At 35.7% G+C, this 23582-nt stretch overlaps 1 protein-coding gene across 1 annotated transcript in view; it reads left to right on the top strand.

Moving 5' to 3' along the window:
* LEMD3 (LEM domain containing 3) overlaps window positions 1-23582 on the top strand; it is a 71084-nt gene that overhangs the window by 25830 nt on the left and 21672 nt on the right. The window contains exons 2-4 of the mRNA XM_069584717.1: window positions 10000-10037; window positions 14088-14154; window positions 16691-16758. Coding sequence (XP_069440818.1) covers window positions 10000-10037; window positions 14088-14154; window positions 16691-16758 — 173 coding nt within the window. The remainder of the gene's footprint in view (window positions 1-9999; window positions 10038-14087; window positions 14155-16690; window positions 16759-23582) is intronic.

Here is a 23582-nt window from a genome sequence, read left to right as displayed (position 1 = left end):
CTGTTCATTTGTCACCATGCAGTAGCATAATTCTTTAACTGGCATATATGCAAAATAGTTTTCAGGAAGAGACTTTGAAAGTACTGAAAAAGCAGATCACTCAAAACTTTTGGACCTTAAGCAGTATAGTACGATAAAGTTGCATAATTTAAATAGATATATTGTCTTTATTTGAATGTGTTCTTATATGTCCTTTCTTCCCAACATTGGGTAGACTACAGAAGTGTCTTTATCTGACAAAACTAGATGGTGGCAGTAGCCTGATCGTTTCTCTTTGGTTTTGAACCTCTGAGACCACCAGGTGTTGGGGGTGGGGAAAAATTCATATGTTTGTATTTTATTTTAGAGTAAGCTGTTGGTATTTTCTGTAAGTCTGAGTCTTCTTTTATATTAAACATTTTTTGAGTGGGAACTTCAATTTTATTTGCTAGTCAGATTCAGTAATCAGTAACTCAGATATTCTTCTTTAAGTTATGGATACTCTTAAAATATCAGAATTAATTTTTAGAAGGAATGTGTAATATTTTGATATGCTAGTGATCTAATTTTCTAATTTGTAATTATTTTAGGTAAATGAAGCCAGTTTTGTAAAATCATTGGTAGATGAACTACCTCCAGCTCAGGAGATTAAATGTATTAGAAAATAGTTTTGAATATTTGTAAACATTTACTTTTTAAAAGTTACTAGACACAAACTCCTACATTTTGCTACTTCCCTATATGCCAAGTTTCTCACACTATTTTAGTATAATAGGATAAAATCTTATCTGTAAATGTAAATTATGTGAATTTTTAAAAATAAGACTATATTAGCCAGGTCTTTCTAAAACAAAACAAAAAAACTCTTACATTCCAGTAACTCTTCTAGCTTTTTGCATAAGAGGAACTTTTCAGTTTTCAATTTGTTAAGAATTTAGACTAACTTGGAAGAAAAAAGGAAATTTTGTACAATAAGCTGCAGCTATTATAATTGGGGTTTTAACCTAATATATCTAGGGATTGAAGTGGTCTTTTACCAGTTCTCTGGTAGGATTTTAGCACCATTAATGAATGGGGCTTCCCTGGTGGCTCAGTGGTAAAGAATCTGCCTGCCAATGCAGAAGATGGGAGTTGGATCTTCAGGTCAGGAAGATCTCCTGGAGAAGGAAATGCCTACCCACTCCAGTATTCTTGCCTGGAGAATCCCATGGACAGAGGATCCTGGTGGGCTACAGTCCACAGGATTTTGAAAGAGCTGGACATGACTTAGCGACTAAACAACCACCACCATTAACAAATACTTATTGTTTTGCTTTTTATACTTTTCCTCCCCTAGTATTTTATTATGAAACATTTCAAACAAGAAATTGAAAGATTGTGCTGTGAGCACTGTAGATTCTATAGTTTACATTTTCTGTATTTGCTTTACTATGTATCTTATTCATCATTCTATCCATCCACCATTCTTTTTAAAAAATATGTCTAAGTAAATTGAAGATATTAGAATATTCCACCCTTACATACTTCATGAATGTTAGTAATTAAGAGTGAGGTTCTGTTTCTTTTTAGGTAAAATTTGCATATAGTCAAATGCATAAATCTTTTATGTACCATCAGATGAGTTTCAAGGAACACATCTAGCCGTGCAACATAAACCCCTGCAGATACAGAACATTACCTTCACCTCTTCTTCCTCCTGCCCAGTCAATACCCTGTCACTGTTCTGTTGTTTTTACTATAGATTTATTTTGCTTATTCTAAAACTTCGTATAAGTGGATTCATAGAATACTCTTTTGTGAGGCTTTTTCACTCAGTATGATCTTTTTGAGGTACATTAATGTTGCATTTTCTAGTAGTTCATCCCATTTTATTACTTTTGGTTTATTTTGAAACATCGGGTGTACTTTACACAGAAATTATTTGTCCCTTCCTGAATTCTTAAAGCACTCTATACTAAATTCTAAGTTATTTGTTGTATCATAGATACTCATTTATCTTCACTACTACGTAAGCAACATGTTTTCATAGCATGGTGTATAAAATAGGCCCCACTAATACTTGTTGAACGGTCTGTAGTTAAAAGTCTTTCTTACAGCTTTTGTTACAGAGATCCCAAACTTGAGTTACAATTATAATGTAAAATCAGTGCTTAGAGGACTGGAGAAGGAAATGGCCACCCACTCCAGTATTCTTGTCTGGAGAATCGTATGGACAGAGGAGCCTGGTGGGCTTCAGTCCATGGGGTCCCAAAGAGTCAAGAGACGACTGCAGGGCTAACACTAGTGCTTGGATGAAGATTAAATAAAATTTTAATTATACTCTGTTATCAATTTTTTCTAAGGGAGTCTTCATTTCTATGGTGAGCAAATGTGAGACTTTCAAATGACCATAAGTTTGGAAGAGACCATAATGATTCTTAGCATATAGGGGTGAAGAGTGGGAATCAATCAAATAATAAGACTATTGCCAATTTAATTTTGACTTTGATCTTTTATTTCTCTGAATACATTATTTCAGTTTTCATTATATTCTTGGTACTTTGATAATCACATTTAAAGTCCTTTTTATTTTATAGAGTCACCGTGTACATTTCTTATTCTTTAAAAAAACTTATTTGGTAGTACAGGATCATTGCCTCTCAGAATAGGGCAAGTGAAAAGTTGGGAGTCTTATAGGATATGAAAAGTGAAGAAGCATCTGTGATTTTGCCCTACTCATCTCTTTCACTTATTATCCCAGTCTAGATCTGTACCTCTGTAAATCCATATAGATAGGTAGGCTTCATATGGAAAGGTTATTTATGAGTAGAACATGATGATACAAGTTTGCCTTAGGCAAATTTTATAGTAGACAGTTCTTGTCCATAAAATTCTGCCTATTTTGATTGCAGATTTAATCTCAATATTCACAGTAATTTACTAAGTACATTTGAAGTGAGCTGTTCCTGAGCTTTAAAATGGCCATGGAACAGTAGGTGAGCTCTCAGAGAACAAATGGGCAGCAGTGCTGTGTTGCGAAAGAATGGACTGCCTTGTTCCCCATGTCCGTTTTTAGATCAGTCTGGCTGGCAGTGAAATGCAGAAGTGCTTGCCACACAGGTGCAGTGTTCTGCAGCTGTTGGAAACATTTGCCCTCCCACCCACCCCCAATTCCCCCCACCCCGCCACTTCTTCACAGATAATTATGCTCTGTTTAAACTGCTAATGCTAGAAGATGGGATTTGAGAGTTTGAATGTCTGTTTATAACTAGGTACAACTCAGAAAGATAATTGGTCATTTAAGCAGCTGGATTTAATTGTCTAGATGACTTGAAGTTTCCAAAAACTAAAAACCTAGCCTTAAGGTCAGAGTTTTAGAATTACAAGAGACTGCCTTTACCTTTGAAAGAGCATGTCTGCAGAGTTACTGACCTCCAGACTGAACTTCTTGAAGACAGAGCTTATATATATATTTTCATTTCTTAACCTGTTGCAACAAGCATAATGCCTGGCACCTAGTAGGCACTTGATATATGTTTGTGAGAGTCTTAGATTAGCAGATGAAGCCAAAATATTATTTAGATGTGTTATGGTTCTAAATCAGAAAACTATATTGTTGTTTTTTTTTTTAAGCAAATGCCTCGTGGTAAGTTTTATAGCAGCCTTGAGAACAAAGTGCTACGGCAGCAGAAAGAAGGGGAATGGTCAGTGCTGCCCATGGTGGTTGTCAAATACTCTATGTTTTGATATATCGTGGAAAATCTTTTCCTAGACTACAGTTTAGAGAACTTGGTTTTGTAGAGTTTTTATCATCTTAAGAGACATCAGTGTATTTTCCCTAAAGCAGTGTCTTTTCCTCCTTATCCCCATTTTAGCCAGTTTTCATGCATTACGTAAGGAGATTAAAGTTTAATGATTCCAAATCTGAAAGTTCTAGAGAAGAATGTTTTCCGTAAACTGACTAGAACAAATATTTTCTTTTCTGTAGTTGCCTTTTCTTTTCTGAAAAAAAGTAGGCTTTGGAGTCAGACTTAGGTTTGAATCCTAGCTCTTTAAACAGCATTTACCTGAAGGAAGCAATTTAACCTAATCATGCATCAGTTTCTCTGTCCATAAAATAGGGGTAATACCTGCTGTAAAATAGTGGTATTAGGAGAAATAAGCTACTTCCTAAAAGCGTGGCATCAGTATTCCTGGAACGTATCAAGAATTTAAGAAATATTACTTTCTTTTTATTCAAAGGAGAATCTTGTGGAGTGAGCAGGATTGTAGTACTTCTCTAGCATTAGGGAAGCTGTTGTAGGAGGCTGCACTATGCCTTCAGGCTTGTGTTCTTTCAACAGATATTAGTACACAATATCTGCAAGGCAGGTAGAGATTTTGCAGTCTTGTTGGAGGAAACAAAAAACTGATAGTTAAATTATAATGTAAGATAGGGATACTGAGAGTAAATACATAGAGGTTCTGAGAAGAGGAAGGTCCTGATAAACTGCAGTTATTAGGCATCCTTCATGACTGTAAGAGAGCTGCAAACTGGACCTTAAAGACAGAATGAAGGAGAAAGAAAATCATTAAGAGGATCAGAAGGATAAAAAGTGCAGAGCCTTTCTGGCAGAAATTTTTTTCCACCTTTACTCAGATATAATTGACATACAACATTGTGTAAGTTTAAGGTGTGCAAGTATGTCAATTTGGTAAATTTATATGTTGCAAAATTATTACCACCTTAGCATTAGCCACCACTTCCAACCTGTCACAGAATAGTATCATTTCTTTTTTGTGGTGAGAACATTTAATATCTATTGCTCTTAGCAGCCTGCAAGTTTTTAACAGTATTTTTAGCTGTAATCACTGTGCTGAACATTAAATTTCCAGAATTTGCCAATCTTGCAACTAAAAGTTTACCCTTTGATCTGTATTTCTCCCATTACCCCCACTGCCCATCCCCTGGTAACCACCACTCTACTCTGTTTCTCTGAGTTTGGCTTTTTTAGATTCCACAGATAAGTGATAACATACTGTATTTGTCTTTCTCCGTCTGAATTATCTCACTTAGCACAGTGCCCTTAAGGTTCATCTATGTTATTGCAAATGGCAGGACTTCCTTCTTTCTCGTGACTGAATAACACTCCATTGGTACACTTGTACTGCATCATCTTTATCCATTCACCCAATGACAGGCTGTCCCCATATCTTGGCTATTACAAATAATGCTGTGATGAATGTAGGGGTGCAGATCTCTCTTTGAGATCATGTTTTCATTTCTTTTGGATGTATACCTCATAGTGAGATTTGCTGGATCATATGGAGTTCTGTTTTTAATTTTTTGAGGAGCTTCTATACTGTTTTCCTCTGAGTGAACTCCGGGAGTTGGTGATGGACAGGGAGGCCTGGCGTGCTGCGACTCATGGGGTCGCAAAGAGTCGGACACGACTGAGTGACTGAACTGAACTATACTGTTTTCCACAGTGACAGTACCAATTAACCTTCCCACCAACAGTGTATAAAGCTTCCCTTTACTCCCCATTCTCACCAATTTACCTCGTCGTTTTAAGGATAGCCATTTTAACAGGTATCAGGTGATGATATCTCACTGTGGTTTTGATTTCCCATTCCCTGATGGTTAGTGATGTTGAACACCTTTTCATATACCTCTTGGCCATTTGTATGTCGTCTTTAGAAAAATGTCTGTTCATTTTTTCCTGGCAGAATATTTTTATATGGCTGGTAATAGTAGTTTCAACTATTTAGAACAGAAAAATGTTGGGCTGACTGAAACTGTGCTGATGTAGAGGAAGCAGGAGGAAAGTACCATGAATGTATTATTTCAAGAGTGACCTGTCACTTATTACCTGTGTCTTTCTTTTAAAGCGTAAGCCAGGTAGCATGCTTCCTATTCTCTGAGATTTCTTGCTCAGATTAACAGATAAAAAAAATCTTCAGAATCCTATATTATCTTACCTATTAATTCCCTGAAATAACCTTTGACTTCATTTCTTGCTGTTTGCTCTCTCATCCACACAGCTCTGTTTCCAGGAGTAATATGACTGACATGCTGCCACTCCACAGCCTGCGGACTCCTCCTTTCTGTCTGTAAAACTCTTCCTCCAGGTATCCATGTGGCTTGTTCCCTCAGCTCTCTCAGGTTTCTACTCCAGTGCAATCTAAGGAAAGAGGAGAAAAGGGAACTCTTGTACCCTGTTGGTGGGAATGTAAAAATTGGTACAGGCATTAGGGAAAACAGTATAGAAGTTCCCTCACATGTCAAGTGCCATTCTTACTGTTTTATTTCCAAAGCACTTAGAACCATTTGACATATATTGTAAAAAGTGCATTTGCTCATTGTCTGTTCTGATCCTTCTAAAATATAGACTCCTTGAGGGCAGATACATTTTTTTTTATTCACGGCCACACTACCAGTGCCTAGCGCAAACTAGACAAGAAATACTTATTAAATGAATAAACTTTTTCTTTCTTTCTGAGTTGTAAAAGAACTTTGGTCACCGTAGACTTTTCTTTCCTTTAGTTCCGTTGAATGACCAAAACAGGGCCTTCCTGAGGAAAGCATCAGTTCATTTGGTTAACATTAAACATGTACTTTGCAAATAGAGACGTGCCTCAGAGATACTGTGGATTTGGTTCCAGACTTACTGTAATAAGGTGAATATTGCAATAAGGGGAGTCACAGGAAATTTTTGTCTCCCAGTGCCTACAAGAGTTACGCGTATACTATACTGTCTAAAAAAGGTGTAATAGCATTCATTATGTCTAAAAAAAAACCCTACATTTGTAATATACTTCATTTTTTCCCCTTTTTTATCTGAGAATTCATGATGATTGACAAATCTGATCTCACCCTAAGAGAATGGAAAAGGTTTACACTCGGTTAGAAAGGGTCAGTAAAACTAGTAACATTTTTGAAATTTATGTGAGAGAAAGAGGTTTAGAGAAGGGATATCAACAGTATGTCTTGTAAGTAGGAAAATATCACAAGATTTGAATTAGTTCCTTGAAGCAAAATGTGATGGGAAATGATTGAACGATTTTGAAGAGTCTAGTAGTATAATTAAAGATATATTTTAAGGACTTTTATTTTTGCTAGGACAGTCAGAAGAAGAGAAGTCAAAATTTTAAGTATATTTATAAAGAAAAGTTTGCTGTATTTGAGGTTTGAAATAATCTGAACAAGAAAAATGAAGGGAAAATGGCCACAACAGGAGAATTTGAGAAAAAGCAGAAATGAGACGCTGTTTGGGATGTAGGGAATATGGGAGGACAGTGTTTGAAATACCAACTTGTTATTATCATTGCTTTAGGATAAGTGATGAGGGCTTCCCTAGTGGCTGAGTGGTAAAGAACCCACCTGACAATGCAGGTGATGCAGGTTCGATCTCTGGATCAGGAAGATCCCCTAGAGAAGGAAACAGCAACTCACTCCAGTATTCTTGCCTGGGAAATCCCATGGACAGAGGAGCCTGGAGGGCTTTACAGTCCATAGAGTCATAAAGGGTCGGACATGACTAAGTAAGTAAACAACACCAACAAAGCAATAACTACAATTTACTCTCAGTTTCCATCCTTAGAAAAGAGGCTAGAAAGTGAGGTGACAGTTTTTTTGGGAGAGGGAGCTGTAAATTGCTTTTGGAATATGGTTTCTTCTCTACAGTAGCCTAATTAGCAGGGGAGGGAGGAATGTTTTCACTAGGGATAACAGTATGTTTTTTATCCATCTATGATCATAGGTAATGTGGGTGAGAGAAAAAGTGCTGATGTAATTTCAGAAATACTGAAATGATTTGGGGGAATAAAACTTAGATGCATAGAAATGCTTTTGCTTTGTTAAAACTGCTATTTTTAAATGGAGTTTCCTTTCGAATCTTAACCTCAAGACTGTGTTTACTTTTTTATTAATTTAGTAGGTCTGTCTGTTAACTTAGTATGTGACAGTTTTCACGGAAGTCAGGGAACATTTTGATTTTTTTTTTAGTAGTAGGTGTGTATATTGTTGGCCTTTTAGACATGTTATACTCTCAGCTAGCTAAGTGTGCTAGATAAGAGGCCGAAACCTAGAAAGAAACAAATGGCAGAGCAGTGTTTTTCAAAAGAATTATTGTTCTGCTCCTTGGCTTTCTCACTGTCATTCTATACATCTCCCTTCCCAGTTGCTCAGACATACATACCCTTTTCCAGCTTCCTGCAAAATCTAACGCTTCTGCTTCTGTGTTAACACACAGCATTGAATAAAGAAGGGCAGATTTAGCCTAGATGGCTCAAACAGCACTTCTCAAGCACTGTTTGCTGAGTACTGTGGTTGACTCTGAGCATACAGACCTGAATACACATGATCCCTTGTGAGAAAGTCACAGCAGAGCAATGTAGTGGGAGAACATCCACAGTCTACAGTAATATTTTCATAGAGATACTTGAAGAGCTAGTTTCCATTTAGTAATCTTGACAAAAACAAATGCATAAACAGTCAAAAAGTGGTCCTCTCATGGCTTTTCTTCGTAAATATTAAAACCTATATTTTAGAATTGCAGGTTTTAATGTTTTTTTAGAATTTCTTTTCAGTTCAGTCGCTCAGTCTGATTCTTTGCCACCCCATATAGAGAGCAAATAAGATACTTGTGTTTTTAGAATCATTTGACCAATTTAAGTAGATTGACAAAGCATTTTTAGTAGTATGTTGAACTAAATATGGCTTTATTTTAAATTATTCAAATTTTACATTAATAAAAATTGGTGTATTAAAAAGGATCTTTTCAGTCCAAGCATGTTCTGTTTCTTAACATTTTATTTAATCTTTAAGTTTTATTCTCCCTCCTATTTCCTATTGAGTACTTTTGATTTTTTGTTTTTAAAATATTTTTCTTGACATGAAAACCCTATTGCTTTATAGAAAAATGCTGTCTGAAAATTCATTATCATATCTTTTTAAGATGATAGCAGAATATGTTTTTCCCCCTTTTTTTAATTGTATTTTTTTATTTAAACTGGTCTTACACATGAACTTTCTTAGAATCAAGTAGTTCCTGGTTCCTATGGGACTTCCTGTTTTCTCAAATAAAAATAGAAAAGCACCTCAGAAAGGAAACCTGGTCAGTGTGAACAACTTTGTAGGCTCAATTAGTCTTGGTTGTGTCCTGACTTACAGAGATCCAGGTATCTGAAAGCTTTGAATATTTTTGCATATAATTTTAAAGTAGAGGGTAAGGAGGAGATTCTAAATAATAACTAGAAAAGTACTATATGATATTCAGCCATAAACTTGTTTGAATCTTTTGGGGAAGGATGGATGTAGGGAGGTTGAATGGAAAATGGTAAATCCTTTCTTTATAATATTTATTAGAAAAAAGTTGTTTAATATTGATACCTAATTCTTAGCTATTTTGATGTGTGTGTATGTTTCTTGACACTTTTCCAGATGTTAGCAAGGACTAGGCAGGTTTGTCTTTTAATCATTGCAAGTAAGAATTCTAAATGAATTACTCAGCTTTAAAGCATCTTGCATATTTCCTCTAGTAGTAACTGACTTTTATATTTTGAAGAGAAACCAAGTTAAGGAGCCAAAATGAAGTCACTAATAGTAATGATCATAGGTAACATGTATTAAGTGTTTGACACTGTATCAAGCATTTTATATGATTTATCTCATTTAATCCTAACAACTGTATAAAGTATGTGTCATTACATCCTTCCCTTATAGAAGAGGAAACTACAACTTAAGAGTGGCTAAGTAGATAGTAGTTCAAGGTCACGTTGCTAGCAAGCAGTGGAGCTAGGACTGGAACCAAGTCTGAGACCAGAGCACCTACTGTTAATTATTATAGAGCAAACTACAAAATCATAGTGAGAATGGTAAATATAGTAAGTCTGAAAAATTAGTTCTCTAACCTTTGTTATCATCAATTTGTTTATATTTTCTTTACATATTTATATTCAGTTTTAGCAGAGTACGTCTTAGCATTTCTGAGGGCTTGGTTAGGGGGATTCTTATTCTTAAATGATACTAACAGTTCTCTCTTTTTCTTTCCTTGATAGTAAAAAACCCCTTTGATGAAACATTTGGAAACATACAAGTAAGTAAAAAATCTTAATACTGATACTTTGTTATGTTTTTTATGATAAAAGTATTAGGATGAATATCAACTGACAGTAGGAATTTTAAAGGTTCTTTTATGCTGAGGCAATAAATTTTCTTATTTTTGAGTATTCCTTTTCTATAATATAATTAAATCTGACACAGATTTTCTCCAAAGAGCAGAACTGTTTATCATTTAAAGATAAAAGCCAATCGCAAAGTAAAATGGCAGTGGCATGTCATCTGGGGATCTGATCTTAGCCTTTAAAGTGTGTGTGTGTTTTCTTCGTTGTTGGATACTCTAGCAGATTTTGCTCTTCTTTTGTTCTCTTTGGATTTTTTGCTCATTGGCAGGCCTTTTTAACTGTCAGGAAGCAAAGGATTTAGTTAGAGTCTTATGCAACCTATTTATGATTCCTTTTCTTTTTAAAGGATTTATAATATTAATTTTAACCTAAGTGTTATGTGGAAATATTTTTCATTTGCCCATCATCATTATAGGCAATACAAAGGTTGTGATATTTAAGTTTATATCATAATACACAATTAGTTTTTTTGTTTGTTTTATTGTTATAGGAACTGACAGTAATATAGATAGACCTGTATGGAAAACATTGTTGTGCTAAAGGATATGTGATAATGTGAAGTCAGATCCATAGATTGTAACTTTAGATTGTTAGTATTGATTATTTTCAGTAGTATTTTATTGTGACAGTACTTAATTTTTTTTTAAAGTTGACTTGATCAGTTATGATATTAACACTGCTATGGCATCGTAGTTTAAATTTGCAGTATATACTCACTGAACATTGAAAATGCAAGACTTTATTTTCTTCTGCATAATTTTCCACTTGGAGGAACCTGAAGTTCCTAACCTCTGAATAATAGTAATAATTATAATGAATATAATGGCTAGTCACCTATATTAAGTGTTTATTCTGTGCGAGACACTGTGCTAAGTAATTAAAATCCATTATTATCATTTAATTAAGGACTTGATACAAATACAGAAAATATCCTTGAGACAGTTGGATGAGATAGAGAGGGGAATATTTCAAGGTGACACTATATGAGACAATTTGGTGGAGTCACCCTATAGTTTGACTTTCCCTCCTATGAATCAGAATGATTCAGAGAATGAGATTTGCTTCAGAGAATGATTTATATGACTAAAAAAAAAATCTGGAGCTTACCAAAATACACAATTAGAAGGTAGCTATTAATACTTCAAATTTAAAATTATTTTTGCTAATGAAAGGTTAGTTTTGAAAGCTTACTTTAAATATGGATTTGTTTGTAGATCTTTAACTTGTTTTCAGGGTGATCAGTAGACACATTTCAAGCCAAGAATTAGAAGAGAGTTTGAAAAGCAGAATGGAAGAAGTTTATAATGAAACTATAAGCCAAGATAAGTTTCTCTAAGAAAGTAACTTTGGAATTTAATATACAGACCTTTCAGGTTTACCTATAGTTTAGCATAATGGTGCTAAAGATTATTGAACCAAAGCCTTTCTACTCTTCAAAGTTGATTTGTTTCCATTAATAAAATATTCCATGAAAACTATTTAGATCATAATTTAGTTGATCATTTGGATGGCACTTGACACCCTTGTAGTAATATAGATGGTCATTTTGAATGAGTTGCCACTGGAAAAATAATTCTTGAAAAAATTACAGTTGAGATTTTGGGGTGTTTAAATTCTTTGTATGAGACTATAATAGCATATATGTTATCCAGTATGAGATCCAGTTATGTATGATTAAGTTTTGTTATTTTTTCTACTTGTCTAGTCCAGTGTTAACAGATGTGAATAAAAATATGACATTTATTCCCAGGCCTGTGATGTTCATTAAAGATATAATCACAGAGGACAGTTGTCGAATATTTGGCTTTAGTTTTGATTTTGAAAGGGGTGTGGGGAGGGGCATAATCAAGACATGTAAAACAGAAAGGAAATCAGTCTCTTTCCCAGATAAGGGAGGAAAGAGACTGAAAATGCTCAGCTATTTTAGTACCAAAGCTTAGTCAGATTTACCTTGGTTTTATATATCAAGTCTAATCTACGCAATCAGTGGGACACCTCATCTTATTATATTGAACATATTTATTAAAAGTGATTTTGTGGTTTAATCTATCACAGATGCATAGCTTTCAGAATTGTGTATTTCAGTCCCTGCAGTTACTTTTTGATGTCTGATTTTTACAGTTTGGATGTTTAATCTTATTTGATAAGGACTGACTTGATTCAGAATCTGATTGAGATAGAGTTGAGGGGGTGAAAAAGCAAATGGGAAAAGCAAGTAGTTTGCTGCTTGCTACTTGGAAAGCAAGTAATGCTGAAGGATTGTCACCTATCTCTGTCTCTATCAACCGTCTCACATAAAACCAGGGACTCTGCTAGTAGGATTGTGGCGCCTCTGATGAATTTTCTTCTTCCTCCTGTCACTCATTGAAGCTTCATTGACAAAAGTATGCCATGCATAGTATGCAAACTTGTCTCTTCTGTCCTTGAACATACAGCGTGAAAATAAATGGGTGTCACTGCATGTCATTGGGCATATGAACTTTACTTTCCTAGCTTTTTATATCCTGTATGAATTTGTTCCTGGTCACATTTACGCAATAATCCTATTTTGTCAGAAACTTCAGGAGAAAGGAAATCATAAAGATATAACCCCTCATGAATCATGCATTTATTTCAAATAGTTTGATAAGCTGTTCTTACCCTCCTCCATTGTTTATATCTATCTATGTTAATTGTGATTACTCTTAAATTGAGGTCTCATTGCTTTAGCCTTCTTGAGAGGGTGCTTAGGTGTTGCAGGAGTCTATACTCTGGTTTCCTTTCATATGGTCAGAATAATATTCCTGACACACATTTCTGTTTAACTTTTCTTCTCCTAAATGTTCAGGATGAAGTCAAACTCTTTGTCTTGGTATCTAGGGCTCTCTAGCTATTGATTCCAAACTACTTTTCTAGGAGTTTGCTGAGTCAAAGTTGGCTACTGGTTATGTAAGAAATATAACCAAAGCATTTATGCTTTCAGGCCTATGCTGTGCCTTCTGCTTGGAATGCTGGTCAATTCTATTCTTTCTGTGAAGCCTAGTTCAGATATTCCCTCTTCCATAAATGGATCTTTCCACCCCTCTGTCTTCTGTATTTACATTGTACTTTGTTTGCAACTATAACATTTAGTATGTTTTTTGCCCTTAAGAACAGGAATCATCTTGTTGGTGTGGATTCCTCGTGTTTCTGAGAACAGTTCTTAACTCCCAGTTGTGGTTGTTCAGTCACTCAATTGTGTCTAACTCTTTGCTACCCCATAGACTGCAGCATGCCAGGCTTCCCTGTCCTTCACCATCTCCTGGAGCTTGCTCAAACTCACGTCTGTTGAGTTGGTGATCCATCCAACCATCTCGTCCTCTGTCTCCCTCTTCTCCTGCCTCCAATCTTTCTCAGCATCAGGGTCTTTTCCAGTGAATTGGCTCTTTATGTTAGGTGGCCAAAGTATTGGAGATTCAGCTTCAGCGTCAGTCCTTCCAGTGAATATTCAGGGTTCTAAATACTTATTAAATGTTTCTTTCACTGTAATGGTTCATAAACGTAGGCACAGCCACTTTGGGAGCCTCGGAGTGGTTTGAGGGTTAATCAAAAATGTCAGGTTGGTTGACATTATGTGGTTATCAGTTAAAACAAAACATGAAGAAAACAGTCAATATGCATAAGTATGCATTGTATAGAGGGGAATTGGGAGCATTGCTTTGATGGTGGGGGGAGTTTGCTATGTAGGAGACCTTTTCTGGCACCAAGGTTAGTACAATATCGCAATCATCCTCAAGAAAGTAGAATATTGAGATAGTTTAGATTCTTAGATTAAGGTTTCTTTAAAATATGGTAGCCATTGGTTAAATATGAATTTGCCTTTTATATTATGTAGCTTCTATGATTGTTAAATTTATTTACTATTTTTCTTTTCAAACAGATTATTATTTGGTGCATTTTCCCTTAAGATCAGATGTTTTATAATGTTTTTCTTTTAAATTTAGGAAAGTGAGAAAAATCTTATGATGAACACTTTATACAAGCTTCATGATCGATTGGCACAGCTTGCAGGTAATTGTCTCAACATTCATAGTATGTAAAAATGTTTTGAAAATTAATTTGTATATGTAGCATGTGATATCAGTAGAAATGGTTTTTCCTAAGTTCAGTGTTGTTATGTTACGTACATGTGGATATTTTCTCTTTAGAAGTTTTTATTCCCTGTAGGGAATGGGTTTTTATTTGTATAGGTTTGTTTAATCAAGGCCTTTATCCTGCCTGACATATGTGTATGATGAAATATAGATATATACTGTATTATATAAGTTATCACTTTTTTATTGCACTGATAGTAACAGAATTCTGAAAGCTTGTATATCAATTGAATTGAGTAAGCAACAAATTAACTAAAATCATAGATCTAATATAAAAGTACAGATTTTCTTTTTGTGACGGTATAGGTGTCATTTCTTTGGATAAAGTAAATAGATTACAGAATTTCTTTCTCCTGACACGTTGCATTTTCCTCATATTCTGCTGTAAGTAAGTCTGAAAATTCTCAGGTATGCAGCATATCTGCAGTTAGAACAAGAGAAGTAAATTGGCATCAAGTTTAGCATCTCTAAGCTATAGTAGCTACCTTGTCTTTATTATCTTTTAAGTTGTTTCACTTATTTTACATATAATCTGAAAGAAGAGACTTTAGATTCTCTTCCTATAAATAGTTACAAGGAAAGAAAAATGTAATTTTACAAACTTTTGTATGTAGTAAGTCTTTTTGTAGAAATTTGTACAAGCTTAGTAGGTAAATGTGGAGAAGGCAATGGCACCCCACTCCAGTACTCTTGCCTGGAAAATCCTATGGATGGAGGAGCCTGGTAGGCTGCAGTCCATGGGGTCGCTAAGAGTCGGACACGACTGAGCGACTTCACTTTCACTTTTCACTTTCATGCATTGGAGAAGGAAATGGCAACCCACTCCAGTGTTCTTGCCTGGAGAATCCCAGGGACGGGGGAGGCTGGTGAGCTGCCGTCTATGGGGTCGCACAGTCGGAGACGACTGAAGCGACTTAGCAGCAGCAGCAGTAGGTAAATGTGGAACTTCTCTAGTCCAGTAGATGCATTTAGAAGCCAGATAGTTCCCCATCCTCTCACCAAGGTTTTTTTTGGGTGGAGGAAGTTAGTTCTTTAATTCTGGTCAGTGTTTTTGGCTAATAATTCTGTGTATATCACTAAAAGCTTTTTTTGCATTGACTGATGGACTGTTAACATACATATGTTGCAAACTAATGACATTAATTTGATAGCTGTAGCACCCAGAAAGAGAGTATATAATCTACATGGAATTCCTGATATTGCTCCTATAATACAAGCTTCTACAGTTGTCTCTATAGCAGTTTTTTATGAAGTGTGTTAGATCACCATACTCTGGAGTGCTTTTAAAGATACAGATTCCTTCCTATAGAGCAGGGGTCTGCAAACTTTTTATCTGTAAAGGGGCCAGATAGTAAATTTTTAGGCTTTGTGGGCTAGACTGTCTCTGTCACAGCTACTCAGTTCTGCTGTTAGGGCATGAAAGCAGGCATAGATAATACATAAATAAATGAGTGTGGCTGTGTTCCAATAAAACTTCACTTATAAAAACTGGTGGTAGGCCACAGTTGGTCTTTGGGTTTGCCAGCCCTTGCTATAGATCTGTAGAATCGGATCTCTGAGGATAGATTATAAAGTTTGAAGACTTTTTTGGGTTCATCTAATAGGTATTCTCATTTTACAACTATGACCATTAAAATCTGGAACAAAATTTATAAAGTTGGAATATGGTTGCTTTTATGATAAAAAAAAATTTGCCAAAAGTTTTAACTATTATACTTTTATGTTAAAAAAAGTTTTTTTTAAGTACTTGAAAGAAATAGTAGGAGAAACAAAATTGAAGTTCACTGTAAGGATAATTGATATCTCATAACCATCGAGAGCCTGGTGGGTGAATAAAGGTTTGGATCCTCTTAAAAATAGCTGTGAGAAAAGGAAAATGTAGTCTTCCAAACTTTTGTATGTAGTACACCTGATTATAGCTAGATGCTTCTATCTAATTTCCTTGTTGATCTGTGTTATAATATTTTAAGTTTTGCACACGCCTTGCTAAAAGTAGGCTTAGTAATACTCTAAAATGGACATTTTAATTCAGATTTACTTGAGTCTTGAATTATTAGCTTTAGTAATAGATGTACAAGTTAGTACAATGAATTTTCCCCCTTGAAAAATACATCTATAGAGGACTTTCTTTGCACCAAGACCTATGAATAGGCATCAGTGAGCACTACTTGGTTCTTACCCCTGGCTAACAGTTTCATTAAGAATATAAAAGGAAGGTATGTTTCTATGTAGATTGAAATGCATATAAAAGTTGTGGTTAATGTAAAAATACTTGTTTACATTGCCTATTGGAAGTTTTTTCTAGACAATATAAGAGTGTTTGTCTTCTTTCTTTACTGATTATAATAATACAATCTATAATTGTGTATTTTATAAAACTGTTTTGATTAATTATATTTGTTTTTTTTGTTTAACATAGTACTGATTCAAAATTAATATGCTAATCTTTTCAGGAGATCATGAATGTGGCAGTTCTAGTCAGAGAACACTTTCTGTCCAAGAGGCAGCTGCATATTTGAAAGTAAGCAGTGAAATTAGAATTTTAATAGCTCTATTCTTAAAGTTAATATAAACTATTACAATTTATATTTATCATCTGATGCATTTGATTACTTTTACTGTTAAAAGTTTGGGCCTGCTGTTTGGTGTAATGTGACCAGCAGAATTACTCAGCTGGTTTAAAGTACTCTATTATGAGAGAATGCACAGTAGTTTGGAAAGGGTACAAACACCATTGGTGAGAAAGAAATTGAGATAGGTAAGTAGTACATAAGAAAGCAGGTAAACATCTAACCATTGTCATTTATTTCAGTCCTTCTGCCCTGCGATAATTCCATTTCATGGTTCTAAGAGAACTTGCAGATATATTTTTCTGTATGACTGTGAATAATGTTTAGGAAATCTTAAATGAAAGGAAAAGTACTAGAAGGTTAAGATGGAGAAGTGTCACTCTGATTGCTAAAGAGGGGAGAGTGGATTTTGAAAATCATACTAGGGAGCTTAATGTTAGTCCAGTTCCATAAAGATGTGAATACTTGCAGATGGAAATACTAATCCCTAAAAGTTGGCATCCATTCATTGAGAACAGGTCATGTCATACAAACTTCACTGTAATTGTGGTAAAAAAACACATAATATGAAATCTACCATAAAGTGCGCAGAATTGTTGACTGTGTACATGTCGTTGTGCAGCAGATCTCTCAGACTTCCTCATCTTGCATTACTGAGTCTGTGCACCCATCACACAGCAACTCCCCCCTTCCTTCTCCTAGTCCCCAGTCACCACCATGCCACTTTCTGCTTCTATGAGCTTGACCGTGGTAGATACCTCATGTAAGTGGGATCATGCAGTATTTGTCTTTCTGTAACTGGCTAATGTCGTTTAACACAATGCCCTCGAGGTCCATTCATGTTGTAATAGATGGCAGAATTTCTTTTTTTTTTTTAAAGTTGAAAAATACTCTGCCGTATATACCCCACATTTTCTGTATCCATTGATGTGTTGGTGGGCATTTAGCTGTTTCCACTTCTTGACTATTGTGAATAATACTGCAGTGAACATTGGAGTGCAAATATCTCTTAGATCGTGTTTTCAAAAGTGAGATTGCTGGAACATGTAATAATTTTATTTTATTTTTTTTATTAACTTCCATACTGATTTTGTTAGTGGCTGCACCATTTTACATTCCCACCAACTGTATACAATGTGCGTGTGTGCTCACTCTGTTGTGTCCGACTTTTTACAACCCCATGGACGGTAGCCTGCCAGGCTCCTCTGTCCATGGGATTCTCTCGGCAAGAATACTGGAGTGGGGTGCCATGTCCTCCTCCAGGGGATCTTCCCAACCCAGGGATTGAACCTGCATCTCTTACATCTTCTGCATTGACAGGTGGATATTCTTTGCCACTAGCACCACCTTGGAAGCCCACAGTTCACAAGGATTCCCTTTTCTCCATATCCTTGAATACTTCTCTTTTCTTTTGGTTTTGGTTTGTTTTTTTTAATAACGGCCATCCTAACAGGTGTAAAGTGATATCTCACAGTGGTTTTGATTTGCATTTCTCTGATTAGTGATGTCAAGCATCTTTTCATATACCTGTTGAAGTTCCTTATTTATTTTTGGATATTAACACTTATCAGATGGTTTGTAAATGTTTTCTCCCATTCCACAAATTGCGTTTACACCCTGTTGATTGTTTCCTTTGCTGTGCAGAAGCATTTTAGTTTGATGTAGTCCCACTTGTCTCCTTTTGCTTTGGTTACCTGTGCTTTCAGTGGCATATCCAGGAAATCATTGTCAAATCATAATTTAAAAATCATTACTAAGACCAATGTCATAAAGTATTTCCCTGAATTTTCTTCTAAAAGTTTTATAGTTTCATGTCTTATGTTTAAGTCTTCACTCCATTTTGAGTTGATTTTTGGGTAGTGTATGGTAAGGTTTCAGTTTCATTCATTTACATGTGGAAATCAGTTTTCTCAGTACTGTTTTTTGAAGAAACTATCCTTTTCCCATTGTGTGTTCTTAGCACGCTTGTTGAAATCAGTTGACCATCAACGTGAGTGTGTCTCCATTTTATTCCATTGGTCTATATGTCTTGATGCCAGCACCATATTGTTTGATTACTGTAACTTTATGATATGCTTTGAAATCAGAAATATGGGGCCTCCACTTTTGTTGTTCTTGCTTAATATTATTTTGGCTATTTGGGATTCTTTGTAGGTCCATATGAATTATAGTATTGATCTTTCTGGAAAAAAAAACTTAACTGCTACTGAAATTTTGATGGGAATTGCATTGAATCTGTAGATTGCTTTTGGTAGTATGAAAGAATGAATGAAGTCGCTCAGTCGTGTCCAACTCTTTGCGACCCCATGGGCTGTAGCCTACCAGGCTCCTCTGTCCATGGGATTTTTCAGGCAATAGTACTGGAGTGGATTGCCATTTCCTTCTCCAGCGGATCTTCCCAACCCAGGGATCGAACCTGGGTCTACCGCATTGTAGACAGACTCTTTACCGTCTGAGCCACCAGGGAAGTCATTTTGGTAGTATGGACATTTTAATTAAGTCTTCCAGTTCACGAACCCAGGATGCCTTTTCATTTATTTGTGTCTTGAAATTTCTTTTGGCAGTGCTTTGTAGTTTTTAGTGTGTAAGTCTGTTACCTTTTAGATAATGTTGATTCCTAAGTATTTTATTCTTTTCGATGCTTTTTGTAGATGAGATTTTTAAATTTTCTGGTTGTTCATTTTTATGTATAGAAATGCAGCTTCTTTTTGTATTTTTTTTTTCAGTCCCACACCCTTGCTGAATTTACTTAAGTTCTAACTTTTTTTTTTTTGATGGAGTCTTTAGAGTCTTCTATGTATACAATCATGTTATCTGCAAACAGATAAAATTTTACTTCTTCATTTCAAATTTGTATGCCATTTATTTTCTTTTCTCACCTAACTGCTCTACTCTATTGAATAGAAATGACAACAGTGGACATCTTTGCCTTATTCCTGGTCTCCAAGGAAAAACCTCAGTTTTTCATGATTAAAATTATGTTAGTCATGAGCTTTTCATATATGGGCTTTAATGTTTTGCAGTAATTTGCTTCTCTTCCTAGTCTATCATGTGTTTTTAATCATTTAAGGTGTTGAATTTTGTCAAATGCTCTTTCTGTATTTATTGAAATTATTATATGATTTTTCCTTCTGTTAATGTGATGTATTACATTGATTGGCTTTTGTGTGTTTGTCCTTTCATTCTTGGAATAAATCCCACTTTTGATCCTTTTAATATGCTATTTAATTCACTTTGCTAATATTTTGTTGAGGATTTGTGTCTATATTCATCAGGGATTTGGTCTGTATTTCCGTTCTTGAAGCATCTTTGATGTCAGAGTAATGGTGGCCTCATAAAATGAGTGTGAAAGTGTTCCCTGTTAAGTTTTTTGGAGGACTTTGAGAAGGCTTAATGTTAATTTTTTAAAAAATACTTGGCAAAATTCTCCAGAGAAGCCATTGAATCCCAAACTTTTCTTTGTTGGGAGGCTTTTGGTTACTGATTCAGTTTCTGTATTAGTTATAGGTACATTCAGATTTTTTATCTGTTATTTAGTCTTGATAGGTTATATGTTTCTAGGAATTTATCCATTTTTTTCTATTATCTAGTTTGTTGACAAATAATTTTGCATAGTAGTCTTTTAAAATCTTTTGTATTTCTCTGACATCAATCTTAAAAATCTCTTCGATTTCTCTTAAAAAAATTTTTTTGGGGGGGTGCCCTTTGCTGGGTCTTCGTTGCTCTGCGTGCTTTTCTCTAGTTGCAGCGAGCAGGACCTGCACTCTAGTTTTGGTGTACATGGCTTCTCATTGCAGTGGCTTCTCATTGCAGAGTGGGCTTCAGTAGTTGCAGCACAAGGGCGCAGTAGTTGTGGTCCACTGGCTTGGTTGCTCTGCAGATACAGGATCTTCCTGATTCAGAGACTGAACCGGTGTGTGTCTCCCGCACTGGCAGATGCATAAGGCCCCTTCCTCTTTCATTTCTGATTTTGTTTGAGTCTTCTTTCTTTTTTTATTAACTAAGGGTTTGTCAATTTCGCTTATCTTTTAAAAAACCACAACTTTGTTTTGTTGGGTTTTTTTTTCCTTCTATTTCCTATTTTGTTTTTGCTCTAATTCCTATTTCCTTCTGCTAACTTTGGGCTTAATTTATTCTTTTTCTAGTTCTCTGAGGTGTAGAGATGGGTTATTTGAGATCTTTCTTTTTTAATGTAGGCGTTTACCATTGTGAAATTCTCTGTTAGAACTGCTTTTGCTGTATCCCATAAGAAGCTATTGGGTTTCTTACATCTGAATGTCCATTTCTTTCCACAGATTGAAAAGTTTGGGTTATTATTTCTTCAAATAAACTTTCTGCTCCTTTCACTCTTCTCCTTCTGGGACTTCCATAATGTGTGTATTGGTCCAGTTAATGATGTTCCAGAAGTCCCTTAAGCTTTCTTCACTCTTCTTCATTCTCTTTTCTTCCTCCGACTGGATAACTTTAAATGACTAATCTTTTAGTTCCTTGATTCTTTGTTCTGATGGATTTAAGACCGCTGTTGAACCCATGGTGTGAATTTTTCAATTCAGTTATTGTATTCTTCAGCTCCAGAGTTCCTGTTGGTTCTTTTTAGTATTTTCTCTCTCTTGATATTCTCATTTTACTTATATGTTGTTTTCCTGAGCTCAGTGAGCATCTTTATGCCAGTTTATTATGAAATTTTTATTGGATAATTCATATACCTCAGTTTTTTTAGGGTCGGTTTCTGGAGATTTATTTTGTTGTTTTAGTTGGGCCGTGTTTCCTCATTTCTTTTTGTGTGTCTTGCTACTTTGTTTTGGGATATTCCTTTTTTTTTTAAAATTTTAAAATCTTTAATTCTTACATGCATTCCCAAACATGAACCCCCCTCCCACCTCCCTCCCCATAACATCTTTCTGGGTCATCCCCATGCACCAGCCCCAAGCATGCTGCATCCTGCGTCAGACATAGACTGGCGATTCAATTCACATGATAGTATACATGTTAGAATGTCATTCTCCCAAATCATCCCACCCTCTCCCTCTCCCTCTGAGTCCAAAAGTCCGTTATACACATATTCCTTTTGAAAACACAGCTACATCTCCCAGTCTTTAAGAACTGCCTTCATGCAGGGAAAGACCTTTACCGGTGAGCTCAGATATGCTGGGGTCTCCTCAAATCTTTATTGTGGACTTGTGGGTGTATATTCCCAACTAGAGAGGTTTTACAGGTTTCGTTTTTTTTTTTTTTAATAGTTCCACTATATATTACAATTATTTTTTAAGTACATAAATTTTTAGTTGGAGTTTCAGTATCAAACTCTCAAAAGTTAATAACAGAATGAGTAGACAGAAAAGTAGAAGGGTATAGTAGATCTAGAAAGCACTATGAACCAATTCAACATAATTAAGATTTATATAATTTTCACACAACAGTGGGATACAAATTCTATTCAGGTTCCCATAGATTATAAATCAGGAGACACTGGAACATATCCAAGAATGTAAAACAAAGTATAAAAATTTCATGGTCTGAATGTATTGAAATACAGAATCTGTTCTCTTATCACTGTGGAATTAAGTTAGAAATCTATCAAAAGATATTTGAAAATAACCCATATAGCAGCAGCAGCAGCACGTATTTTCAAGTGCAATGTGACATATACCAAGAGAAATCTTTGACTTAGCCATTGAAAGCCTTGATAAAGTTAGAAGACTTAAAAAGTGCAGAGGGTGATTGCAGAGAAGAGAACATTTAAATGAGAAGTTAATATCAGAATAAGAAATTAATACCAAAGATACTTTAAAAATCCCATGTATTTGGTAATGTTCACTTTTAAATGATGGATGTATCTAAGGAGCCATAACAAGAAAAGAGTTGTGTCCGACTCTTTGCAACCCCCATGGACTATAGCTTGCCACACTTCTCTGTCCACAGGATTCTCCAGTCAAGAATAGTAGAGTGGGTAGCCATTTCCTTCTCCAGGGGATCTTTCCGACCCAGGGATCAAACACAGGTCTCCTGCTTTGCAGACGGATTCTTTACCATCTGAACCACAGGGAAGCCCCACATCAAGGAAAATTAGAAAATATGCATGACAGAATAAAAGTGAAAAGAGATTTTATCAGAATTTGTTGCATGCAGCTGAAGCTGCTCAGTGCAGCTGAATACAGTGTGGGATCTTGAATGAAGTATGAAAACAAATAATGGGCACTAATATAAAATTTTATGAAATTTGAACAAAATCTTTTTATAGGAGCTTATAGTCTCTTGCTCCCTCCAGTGCCTGTCTGCTGTACTGCGGGCCCTCTGGAGCAACAGCAAGCTGTCGAGCTCCTTATTTTCAGCAACTCCCAGGCATCTAGCTTATGGCAGGTCTCGGTATTTTGAAACAGGTAATACAGAAACCAGTCCTTTGGGTAGCTCCCTGAGAAACTGAAACATTGGACACACGTTCCAGCTCTTTCCCTCCTCAGGGAGAAATGAGGAGTTAGGGGTTTTCTAACACTTATTTTGCACTGAGCTGCAGGCAGGGTCAGTGGCAAGTGAGTGTGTGCTAGTTCATGGCCCTTGTTCTTGGTGGTCCCCAGCCTGGTGCCCTTTGACCTATTAGTGCTTAGATTCAAGCACGACAGAACCCCATCCTTCTACTACTGCTAAGTCACTTCAGTCGTGTCCGACTCTGTACGACCCCATAGGCAGCTGCCTACCAGGCTCCCCCGTCCCTGGGATTCTCCAGGCAAGAACACTGGAGTGGGTTGCCGTTTCCTCCTCCAGTGCATGAAAGTGA

Source organism: Ovis canadensis, chromosome 3, assembly GCF_042477335.2.
Source record: "Ovis canadensis isolate MfBH-ARS-UI-01 breed Bighorn chromosome 3, ARS-UI_OviCan_v2, whole genome shotgun sequence".
In the NCBI taxonomy this organism is placed as follows: domain Eukaryota; kingdom Metazoa; phylum Chordata; class Mammalia; order Artiodactyla; family Bovidae; genus Ovis; species Ovis canadensis.
The sequence above is the reverse complement of the archived record's forward strand: the minus strand, read 5'-3'. Positions and strand labels throughout refer to the sequence as shown.